Source organism: Carya illinoinensis, chromosome 4 (assembly GCF_018687715.1).
Source record: "Carya illinoinensis cultivar Pawnee chromosome 4, C.illinoinensisPawnee_v1, whole genome shotgun sequence".
Lineage (NCBI taxonomy): Eukaryota > Viridiplantae > Streptophyta > Magnoliopsida > Fagales > Juglandaceae > Carya > Carya illinoinensis.
In genome coordinates this window covers 19531358-19544398 of record NC_056755.1, presented here as the reverse complement: position 1 = coordinate 19544398, position 13041 = coordinate 19531358, and the positions used below count along the sequence as shown (strand labels likewise).

Genomic DNA, 13041 nt, shown 5'->3' with positions numbered 1-13041 from the left:
TTAAACACGACACAACACTAGACATGCCCACCAAGTTCCATCTTCGCCACCACCTCTTGCTGGTGCATTTGATTCTTCGTCACTATCAACGTCTAGTCTTAGATGTTTATTGTCATCTTCTTCGTCCTCCCTGTGACTATCACCTTTGGACTGATCCACTGCCCATTTTCTCCAAACCAGCGACCATGCTTTGCTAGTTAAATGGCTTAATACATTTGAGCATATTTTTACGATTCTTATTCCATTGATGTGTAAGAAAGCAAGAAATGGAAAAAATATTGATAATTTTATTTACAAGAGATGTACACTTAAATACAAGAAGAAGAGAAATTGTAGCTTAAAATTTAGAGATTGCATCATAAAAGATGAAATTTTACAGCACATGATAGGACAAATATGGAAACATAAAGAACATTATGTTATTTGCTCAGTAATGCTAGGATAATGAGTTGGCCTTTAATTTGTTGATTTGCTTGATTCTAGCATGAATAAAAAGGTGCTGATGAGTGAGTGTTGTCTGGAGAGGTCTGGCTAACACCCCTTTGAACTAATGGGAAGGAACAAAATCATTAGCTTGTCACGAAGGCAGAGGACATGAGTAGTGGTAAGTACCTTGGTGAAAATATCAATATATTGGTTTGTAGAGGAGATGTGTCTAAGCTGAATATCATTTTTTATTACTTTTTGTCTAATGAAGTGGAAATCCATCCTAAGTTTTCGAATAGACAACAAATTAGTAGAAGCTTGTTTAATAAGTATAAAATGACAATGGCTATCGACCCTAAGTTTTTGAATAGACAACAAATTAGTAGAAGCTTGTGGAGAATGAAGTATGTTATTTAAGTAAAAAGAAGATCAATTAGTGAGGAGAGAAGTGGAACCAATATTAGTAATGGGCAGATTTGATACATTCCCGATTCTAATAGTCTTAGTACCATAAAATGGTTGTTTGAGTCGGAGATTCTCAATTTGAGAAGTTATGTGATCATTGTTAAGAAATGGTTAAAATATTGATGATTTCATTTACAAGAGATGTACACTTAAATACAAGAAGAGTAATTGTAGCCTAAAATTTATAGATAAATATTGATGATTTCATTTACAAGAGATGTACACTAAAATATAAGAAGAGAAATTGAGTATGGAAACATTGAGTATATTATGTTATTTGCTTAGTAATGGTAGGACCAATGAGCTTGTTCTTTTTTTTTTTTTTTTTTTTTTTTTTTTTTCTTTCTTCCTTTAATCCTTCTCAAAATGAACTTCCATTCAATAATCAAACAATACAATGATTTTCAGCTGAAATAATAGAAAGAATCTGTAAAGGGCAATCCTCCATCCATAAATTCTCAATATCTAAAGATAAGGCTAGTTTTGCAACTGCATGTGTAGATTGTTACCACGCCTACTATAATAAGTCAGAGACCAAATTGGTTGTACTGTCAATCTTAGCTTAATATCATCTGTAATCTGAACCAACCAAGAATGATTTGTAGCTCCACCATTAACAATATTAACAATGGCCTTTTCATCCCCCGCAAATTCAATCTTGTTCAAGCCTAGCTCATCACACAATTTAACTGCTCTCAATAAAGCATAGTCCTCAGCTATAGCTACTGAAAATACATACTCTTTTGGTGTAGCTAAAACAACCACAATATTAGCTCTGTAGTCTCTAATAACAATGCCAATTCCCATCCATGAGCTTTCTTTGTCATAAGCAGCATCTATATTAACCTTGAAAAAATCAGCTGGTGGTGGTTTTCATGTTTGCACTTGGACAGTATCAATCTGTCTATTATCTATATGTTATGTAGCTTGATCCACATTTTGCATCTGCTTAAACAGTTCTATATCATTTGCAGTAATTTGACACAACAAAGAGGGAGTCTTAAAGTTACTGTGAAAAATAAACTCATTTCTTCTCCTCCATATACCATACAAAATAGTTGCCACATAATCTAATTGCTCATATTCCAATCTATGCTGCAATTCAGTCCATAATGAAATAAAGTCTGGAAAACTTCTACTCCATTTCTTAACAGCACTCTTCGAGTCCCCCCAAACATCACTTGCACCAGGACACTCCTAAAGCATATGTATGATAGATTCCACCTCTTGCAAACAAATTGGATACAATGGGCTATCTACTATGTTTCTTTTATGTAACTTTCTTTTTGTAGGCAGAATATCATTAAGAGCTTTCCAAACCAATTGTTTAACCTTCCCATGGGTATCTAGATTCCATACTTTTTTCCAAATAACATCATTCTACCCTCCACTAGATTATTCTCCCTTCTCAGATATTTTTTTCATCAAGTATGTATAATAAGCACTTTTTACTGAGAAAATGCCCTTTTCAATTAAGCCCCAAATGAGTTGATCATCATATCCACTAGAGCTTATCGGTATACAACAGATTGTGAGAGCTTCCTCTTACCCAAAAGTATATAAATTAGATTTGTTCTCCATTCCTTATGCTCAGCATCAATTAAAACATCCACAATAGCATTAGGGTCTAGATTTCTAACAGTGGACTGAATCTAAAAAGTAGTAGGAGTATAAATCCACTTATCCTTCCATATCCTTATACTCTTCTCATTTCCTACTCTCCAAATCATACTAGCCTTTATCAAGTCCATTACAGACCTTAAGCTCCTCCAAATTTGTGAGGGACAATGTCTCATCTTTGCCTTTGTCATACTGCCAGTAGGGAAATATTTTTCTTTGAAGATACAAGCAACTAGTGAGTTAGGCTCTTTAAGAATCTGTCATCCTTGTTTAGCAATAAGAGCCTTATTAAATCAATTTAGATCTCGAAAGCCAAGTCCTCCCATATTCTTAGAATAGCTAAGACTACTCCAAGCCTTCCAATGCATACCCTTCCCATCTTTGTTATGGTTCCACCATAAATTTGCAATTAGAGCCTCAATCTCGTGTAGTAGCTTCTTAGGCAACCTAAACACACTCATTGTATAGGTTGGAATTGCCCGTAAGACACTATTTATTAAGATCTCTGTCCCTTTAATAAAAAGAAGCTTTGGTTTCTAGCTTGAAATCCTTTTCCAAATCCTCTCTTTTAGCCCTCTAAATTTAATGTATTTGGACTTTGTTACAATAGTAGGCAATCCTAAATACTTGTTGTAATTGCCACAAGTTACCCCTTCAGCCATTTGAGAAAGCTTTATAACCTTTCTAGTATTGGAACTAAATAAGAGAGATGATTTTTGTCGGTTCAATGTTTGGCCAGAAGCCTCTTCATATTGTTTGAGAATAGAGAGAATATTATACCACTCCTCAAGTCTTGATCTGCACAATATCACACAATCATCTACAAATAACAAGTGATTAACCCTTGTATCTCCCATTACTACTGATACCCCTTTTATAAGACCCCTCTCTTCAACTTTATTCATCAACAAACTAAAACCCTCAGCATAGATGAAAAAGTGGTAAGGGGACAAGGGATCCCCTTGCCTCAACCCTCTAGTTGGCATGACTTGGCACTCCATTAAGCACAACTAAGTAGCTCACAGATTTGACACAAACCATAACCAACTTTATCCATTTTGCAATAAAAACCTAGTTTTTCTAACACGGCTTCCAAAAAAACCCATTCAACACAATCCTAGGCTTTTGACATATCTATTTTAATGGCCATACTTCATTCCCTTCCCTTATCTATTTTAATGGCCATACTTCATTCCCTTCCCTTATATCTTGATTGCATGGAGTGGAGAAGCTCATATGCAATCATTATATTATCATAAATTAATATCTTAGGTATGAAAGCACTTTGGTTCCATGAGATAATTTTTTACAATACATGCTTTTGTCTATTTGCCAACACCTTAGAGATAAGCTTATACCACACATTGCATAAGCTAATAGGTCTATTATCATAAACAAATTTGGGAGAATTAACCTTAGGAATTAGAGCAATAAGTGTATGGTTCAAATCAGGAGGCATCTCCCCACTTTGAAGAAAATGAAGCATTGCTTGTGTCACATCATTCCCCATAATTTCCCAATGATCTTGAAAGAAACTTGCACTATAAAGGAGACATATGTTTCAATGCTAATTCAACTTATTCTTTGGTAAAAACTTTATCAAGCTATGCTCTCATATCCGCTAAAGCTTTTTGTTGAAACCCATAATACACTGCTGAATAGCTCTATCTGATGGTTGTGAGGACTTATAAATCTGAAAAAAATAATTTCTGAAACTACCTGCAATGTCTTTAGTAAACTACAAGACTTGGCCAGCTCGATAATCTTGGCGATCAAATTCTTTTTTCTTCTTTGATTTACATAAGCATGATAGAATTTTATATTTTTGTCCCCTTGTGCCAACCAATGTCTTTTAGCTCTTTGTTTCCATTTTGTAACCTCTTATTCCAACAGAAAACCCAGTTCACTTTATAGCCTTTTCAGCTCTCTCATATTTTCAATACTTCCATTAACTTGAATATGTTTAATAAGCTTGGTCTTCTCTTTAATGGCAGCTGATCTTTCAAGAGATAAATTTCTGCTCCAAAATTGCAGTCTTCTTGTGCACAATTCAAGTTTCCCTTGTAATTCCCTACTGTTATTGATAAACCACTAATCTTCCAGGCAGTCTTCATAACCTCACTGTAGCCTTCTTCCTTTGAATAGTTTGCTTCATACTTAAAATGGTATTGTTGCCGCACCCTCACATTCCCTGCCTTCCTAAAATCTAACATAATAGGTTGATGATCTGAAGATATGGCAGGTAGAGTGACAACATTAAAATCAGAAAAACATTCCATCCAGTTGCTATTAGCAAGAACTTGATCCAATCTCTCCTTGGTAAAAGTCTCATCCTCATGTTTGTTACACAATGTAAATTTTGCACCCTTCCATCCTAGATCAAACAGATTGCCTTCCTCTAGAACCCTTCGAAAAAGAGCCATCTGATTTTCAACTCTCTCCCTACCCCCTACTTTCTCAACATGGTAAAGAATCTCATTAAAATCCCATATGATACTCCAACCCATATTAATAGGATTGAAATATTTGAGGAGTTACCACACCTCCCTTCTCTTTGCTATCTCAGAATGCCCATAAAAATAGGTTAGCAACCATTTAGTGTCATCATCCTCATTATTAACAAACACATTTATGTACCTATGAGAATAATTAACAAACTCCAATGAGACTTTCTGTTTCCACATAATTATCAACCCCTCACTCTTGGCAACAACATCGACCAGCACAAAGCAATCAAACTTAACCTTCTAACAATTTTAGAAGTCTATACCTTCAATAGCTTGGTTTCCATCAAGAAAACCACCTCGAGACCTTGAGCCTTTAGGAAATAACAAACTCTTTGAATTGTTCGGGGGTTCCCAAGCCCCTGATAGTTCCAACTTAATATTTTCATTGGGTTCGGCAAGGCTGACAACTAGCCTCCACCATTGTAATATCAAGAGGGTGCTCATCAACTTCGTCAAGCAAAGATAATTTCTTACCTCTTTTAGTGCCTACCTTGTAGGCACATGTTTCATCTGCAGCTCCATTCTTGCGTTTTGTCCCTGCTCGAGAAATTGTCTACAATGTAACTCTACTAGAAGCTCTAGCTCGTCTCTTCCACTTCTTTTCTCCTATGCCAAGATTCTGTGTAGTCATCACGTCCTATACCATATCATGCTGCAGTTTCCCAGGTAACTGGTGATTAGAACAAACATCATCAATGGCCTGGAAGTCAAGTCAATTGGTTCGGCCCTATTAACCACCTTTGGCCCACCAACCTCTAGGTGTATTTCATCATTTGCCCGTGAACCAATTTTAGTAGGGATTTTAAACTGCCCAATCTTATCTCTTCCATAACAGCTTCATTCAAACTTCTTGTAGATACCCCAATATCCCGAATTGGACAGAAGTCACTCCCTACTCCACTAAAATTCTCCTAAACATCATTCAAAACTGCGGTACCTATTTTTAAGCCATGAAACGCGCCACTAGGATATCTAACTTTTTTCCCAAAATCCCCAACTTGCCCCTAACTTTGAATTAGCCTAAGTCTTCCCAACCGTCATGCTACCCATCAAACCTTTAGCCTCACTGTGAGGCAGCACCTTAGTAGGATCTTTCGTGACCTCCTCATCTTAACCCCCAGAAATACCTTCAGATGACCAACCTAAGTTTTGGCTCCTATAATTCTCCTCAGCTTGAAGCCAAGACCCAAATTGTGGTCTCGAATTCTGAGCTTGATCACCAGATAAACAGCCTTTCTCACCATGCAGACCAACCACAATTAAAACAAATCCTGGGAAGCTTTTCATACTTGAAACTAACCTAGAGCTTCTTCCCATTTGCCATAATAATTCGACCACAAGCAATGACCTGCCTTACTGGAATCTCAACTTTCATCCTAAGAGATTTACCCCAGCCAACCCTATCATTAGCCACATCAATCTCATGCACATATCCAACCGAACCCCCTATTTGTTGGCCTCACTCTTTTGTCATAAGCCCCAGAGGAAGATTATGAATTTGCATCCAGAACTATTTAGTCTCAAATCTCATTTTTGCAGGTTGAAGCTCCCGATCATAGGGTCGAATCATGAATAGAAAATTATCAAAAAGCCAAGGCTTGCCATCCAGTATTTGTTGACAATTTGCATGTGTGGCAAACGTGATCGTAAAGACATTCCTATCAACCTCTTGAAAACCACCCTTCTTGCTAATCTACCATATCTTCCCCATCGTAGAGAAAATAGTTTCCTTGCTTACCAGTCTATTAGAACAAACTTTGCCAATGAGACTTCTCTCACCCTTATGTTGGACTTCTTCATGACACCATCAAGGACGTTAATAATAACTTCTTCCTCTTCTGTCAACTGGAGATTACTACATAAGCCTTTGATTTCATACATGAACTCACCACTAGCATAACATGAACACAATATGGTTAAGAAAACCAACTAAACACCTCCTCTGTAAATCGCCTCCAGAGGGGATACATATGAGCCGGATCTAATGATGGTCTAAGATGAGGTTCGACGACATTGGGTGGGCACCAACGATCTGGAAGTGTACTTGGTCATGCTAGAGATATGAATCGGATCTAGTGAGAGTCTACAGTGAGTATCGATGACAACGATTGAGCAATTACAATCTTGTCGGTTACGATAGTGGGTCATTGCAATCTCAGATTGGATTTGTAAACCTCCTCCAAGTGACTTCTCGACTTAAATATATTTTCTTTTTGAAAGCAAAATCCTCCTAATTACTTGCCTCATCTCAATATCTAAATACCAAATATATAAAAAAATTTTAATTTTAAATTATCAATTTTTTCATTTAATCATTATTTAATCATTATAACTTTTTCAAACCTTCAAAAAAATGTAAAAAATAATTTAATATTTTCAAATCACAAAATAAAAATAATATTAAAAAAATAATATTATTATAATATTTAAACTTTATAATATTTTTATTCAACTTTTTTTTATCCTCTCATTTCCTAAAATTTCATACAAGATATTAACTCAAACTATTTAACTATTATTCACAAACCATTTGATTACTATTTACAATTTATCTCTTCTTATCTCACTGTGAATTAGCCTTAGGTCCCATTTGGATGTTGTGTTGAGTAGAGTTGAGTTGAGTTATTTATGAATAGTAGTGAGTTAAGATGGTGTAGTGAGTTTTGTAAGGCTCACATAAGATGAGTTTAGTTGTATTTGAATGTGAAAATGAGTTTAGATTATTTATGAGAAATTGAAAAAATTTGTGAGTCTTACGTGTAAAGAGGTGTTGAGTTGAAAAAAGTCGTGAGTCCCACGTGTAAAGAGGTTTTGAGTTGAAATGAATTTAGTGATTTGAGAGTTTGGTATTTAAATATTAGACTCAACTTAAAATTAGACTGAAATTCTAATTTCAAATGGGGTCTTAATCACTCCCAATCCAATTCTGCAGCCACATTCTTAGAGCATTGTGAATGGATTATGCACATGTAAATGACAATTTTGATGAATATAAGATGAATTTAGATTTTAGCTATTCGATTTATATAAGTCTCCACATTAAAATAGCTATTTTTTTATTATACAACAATAAAATAATATAAGATAAATTTAACTTTAGCTATTCACAACAAATATCCACATTGGATATCTATTTATTTATTATATAATAATGAGTAATTAATAATTTAAAAAATATTTAATTTTTTAATTATTAATTTATTTTATTTTATCATATTTTTATTATTAATTATTAGTTTATTTTATTTTATTTTATCACATTTTGCTATTTTATTTAAAGAAATTTATGGAAGTTTATAGATGTAGATAAAGAGAAGAGAGAGAGAGTGTTATAAACAAATAATAAAATAAGATTTGTTCCTTGTACAGTGCAGACCAAATTTGATCTTTTCTTCACTAGCTAAAAGCTACAAATTTTATTAATAGATAATCTATTACAAGTGTATTTTATATCTAATAGTTAAAAAGTATAATATATTTTAAAAATGCATAACTTGCTCTTAGTTGAAAAGAGCTTGACTCGAGAGCTTCCTATTGGAGGGTGTGATTTGACAACGAAATAATGAGAGGGAATTTCATTTTATTATTACTATTATTATTTTTAAATTTTTATATAAAATTTAATAAATAATTTAAAATTTTTAATTTTTAAAATAATAATAATATTTTACTAACCTAATTTTGACGATTGGGTAATGGATTACAAATCGCCAGAAATAAAATGGGCGCCGGTTGTGCTCCGCACTCCGCATGCCCCAATTAATAATGTTTTTCTTCAACGCAACGGTACCATTCCCCTTTGACCTTCCATCCGCGTTTATTTCTAATCCTAAAGTGGATGGCACCAGAACAAATCCTCTGCTGAATTTGGTTAGTCCGAGTTCCATGTCATGGAAGTATATTACCCAAGAGATGTCTGGGGCCGGACTGTATATTACTTTCGCAGACAGCACACATCTGTTGACCATATCTCAAAAAAAAAAAAACAAACTTGTCCATTATCGCCGCCACCTTGTGATAACATTTCTTGGTGAATAAAACTCTCCATTTCTGTCAGTCTCGCCCTCTGTTTCGGTCTCAGCTCTCATGGCTTCCCCAAATATGCCTCTCCTCCCTGCCATAACTCTTTTGATCCTCCTCGGCTCAACTTCCGCAACTGAGTTCATCTTCAACACCAACTTCAGCTCCACCAACCTCCTCCTCTTTGGCAACTCCACCATCCAATCCTCCATTCTCGCCATCACTGATGACACCATCTTCTCCATTGGCCGTGCCTTGTACCCTTCCAAAATCCCCACAAAATCCGCCAACTCCTCTGCGCCCCTCCCCTTCTCAACCTCCTTCATTTTCTCCATCGCAGAAGTCGCGAACTTCCTTCCTGGCCATGGCCTTGCCTTTCTATTTGCCCCCTCTACAGATATAAACGGCACAAGCTCCTCTCAGCATCTGGGTCTTTTCAATTTAACCAATGATGGGAACTCCAGTAACCATGTATTTGCGATCGAGTTCGATGTTTTTAAGAACCAAGAATTCAACGATATAGATGCTAATCATGTCGGTGTGGACGTGAATACGCTTACGTCTTTTGCTTCATATACAGCGGGGTTTTGGACTGGACAAGATGGTGAAGCGTTTGAGGAGCTTAACCTTAATAGTGGGGAGAACTATCAAGTGTGGATTGACTTTGTGGATTCACGGGTTAATGTTTCTATGGCTGTGGCGGGCATGGGAAGACCTAAAAAGCCTTTGATAAGTGAGTTTGTTAATCTCTCTAGTGTTCTTTTGGATGAGATGTATGTAGGTTTCTGCGCATCAACCGGGCAATTGGTTGAGAGTCACAAGATATTGGCTTGGAGCTTTAGCAATTCAAATTTGTCGATCGGTGATGCTTTAGTGACAACAAATTTACCTTCGTTTGTGCCTCCCAAAAGTTCGGTTTTTCGATCAAAAGGGTTTATTGTGGGGGTTGGTGTTGGTGGCGTTTTTGTAGTTGGGTGTGCGATTTTGGTGTATGTGATTTTGTCTAGAAGGAAAAGAATGAAAGATAAAGAAACGGTGGGAACTGAAGATTGGGAATTGGAATATTGGCCACATCGGATTGGTTACCAAGACATTTATGCTGCAACAAACGGCTTTTCTGAAAAAAATGTCATTGGATTCGGAGGGGATGGGAAGATCTACAAAGGGGTTTTGCAAGGTGTAGAAGTCGCAGTAAAGAGAATCCCTCACGAGAGTGAACATGGGATGGCTGAGTTTGTTGCTGAGGTTTCAAGTCTGGGGAGATTAAAGCATAGGAACTTGGTAGGATTGAGAGGTTGGTGCAAGAATGAGATAGGCAGATTGATATTAGTCTACGATTATATGGAAAATGGAAGTTTGGACAAGAGGATTTTTGAGTGTGAGGAGAGCCTAATGTTGAGTTGGCAAGAGAGGATGAAGGTTTTAAAAGATGTGGCTTGTGGGATATCATATTTGCATGAGGGTTGGGAAGCTAAAGTCTTGCATAGAGACATTAAGGCAAGCAATGTGCTACTTGATAAGGATATGAATGCTAGGTTGGGGGATTTTGGGTTAGCCCGAATTCACCATCATGGCCAATTGGCTAGCACAACAAGAGTAGTTGGTACTGTTGGGTACATGGCACCAGAAGTTCTTCGAACTGGTCGAGCCTCCACTCAAACTGATGTGTTTGGTTTTGGGATATTGGTTCTAGAGGTTGTGTGCGGGAGAATGCCCATTGAAGAGGGAAAGCCAGGGTTGGTTGATTGGGTATGGAGGTTAATGGATAGAGGAGAGCTGCATCTTGCTCTAGATGAGCGGCTAAAGTCAAAGGGTGGTTATAGCATTGAGGAAGTTGAGAGTATGCTTCATCTGGGTTTGTTGTGTGCCTATCCAGACGCTAGTGTCAGGCCTCCAATGAGACAAGTTGTGAAGGTGTTGGAGGGACCAAACCAGGGCACTGAGCCTGATGGGGAGGCAATGTCGATGAATTTGATTGACAGAGTTAGAGCAACTGCAATCTCATCTAATTTTAGTCAGATCGTTGGTGGCAGAAACCCTGCATTTGATGAAATTATCAAGTCATTTTCTTGGTCTGCTACAAATCCTGACTCAGACAGCATTCTAGCAGGCCGTTGAACACATCGTAAACCATAGTTCTGCGATTCTTTCATAACTGGTGCTCCAAATTGCATTGCACATTCAACAATTTTGTCATACCTCCCCGGAATCATTACATTGTTTCACAAGGATTCTGCATTAATGCTTTGAAACCGTTGTTGGTATTATGAGTTTACTCGGGCATGATTCTGTTGTGTTGGTAGAACGAGTAGATTAAGTTTGTTAATATTTGGATATTCTCCATTTTAGAATTAGAGTCAACGGATATGCATGATTTCAGCCTACTGCTCTCAAGGTACTCTATTATAAATGAATGTTTGTGGCGGCCTTCGTTGTTCCTTTGCTCATGCTTTGTTGGTTGTGCTAGAAGTTTGGACTACCAATGTATATGCTGGCTTGAGTCTCTCTTTCTAGTTTGCCAAATAGGGTTTGGATTGTGGATTGTATAGTTACAGTTCTTTAATATATATATATATGTTATGTTTTATGTACTGACACTACAAAAATATAATCTGTTTGAGATTTGATGATTGGATGCAAAGGTCGCTCGCTTTCATGTCGTTAAGGATTATGTCATCCTTAATCACATTGGCTAATGCGATATAGTTTTTTTGACTATTTTTCATTTTAATGCTCAACATAATATTTCACTTATCTGAATCACATTATCTGATGTGAACGAGAAAAAAGAAAAAAAAGATGAGCAGTAACAGGTTCCGATAGTACCACCACTACTCCTTGATGTGTATAATTATCCTCGTTTCAAATGGAGTCGAATTTGTTTCACAGATGTGGGAGTGATGATTTCTTGTTATTAGATTTCTCAAATACATTCCTAGTTTTTTCAATGCATCATTCATTACCGAATGCCAACTGGCTTTCCTCTGGCTTCGTTTCTTATCAAGAAAGGAACAGTCATCGAAATTAAAGCATATTTGAATTACTGTATCATATGCCATCAGGTTATTAGACTTTTGGCGATTCAATCCACTTTTAAGTTGACATAAAAGGGGACAAAGGCTATTTTTATATTCTCAAAAGAAAAATAAAAAGAAATTAGTAGCATTCATTCCATAAAATAATCAACAAATTCCAACCACAAATGATCAAAAGAAACGAAAATTTAATGGATAGTTATACCCATTCAAAAGCTTCTGTATAATTCCGAATTGCCTAAATTGTAGATATATTTTGGATTGATATTCGTGAAGGCCAATGGTTTTTCAAGAGTTTTAGAGCTCCAATTTGTGCTTATTCACTGTCGTCCACCACATGTGCCCCTTAGTAGCGACAACATTTGCCGACTGAGATTTTATTTTTCTTGGCCTGTGTGGGACAAGTACTGCCACCAATGTGCTGCTCCTCACAATTTGCCAAACTCCTACGCAACTTTGCTGCCTTTTGCACCTTGCATTTCCAGGACCCTCATGCTAATCTTTTCAACAACATGGGTCTAGCTTTCAATAGCGTTACTCCAATCGAGATCTTATAGAGCAAACCTCACAAGACCCCAACAATTGATTGTGCTAAAAATCACTTGAGTGGTGACATTTGTTCTTGACTTCAGGTCCTTTTAGCCTGATTTGAATTGAGAGATGAGATAAGATGAGATGATTTTATATGAAAGATAAAAATTAAATAAAATATTGTCATTATTGTTTTGGGAGTTGAAAAGGTGGAATTGAGATTTGAAAAAGTTGAATTGTTTATTATATTTTATGTGAAAATTTGGGAAAGTTGTAATGATTAGATGAGATAAGTTGAGATGAGATTTTTAATAAAACGATGTTGTTTTTGAAAAATCTTAAAACTTCATTTTTGTGTTTAAATTGTTTTAAAAACCTACCCCTTTGCATATCTCTCTCTTTCCTCTCTCAGCTTCCCTTCCCTCTATTTTTTTTTT

General features: G+C 36.2%; 1 protein-coding gene across 1 annotated transcript; it reads left to right on the top strand.

Moving 5' to 3' along the window:
• The first annotated feature begins 8844 nt into the window (after positions 1 to 8844).
• LOC122308090 (probable L-type lectin-domain containing receptor kinase VII.2) lies at positions 8845 to 11644 on the top strand. The gene has a single exon (XM_043121260.1). The coding sequence runs from the start codon at positions 9105 to 9107 to the stop codon at positions 11154 to 11156; it is 2052 nt and encodes a 683-aa protein (XP_042977194.1). The 5' UTR covers positions 8845 to 9104; the 3' UTR covers positions 11157 to 11644.
• The last annotated feature ends 1397 nt before the right edge of the window (positions 11645 to 13041 follow it).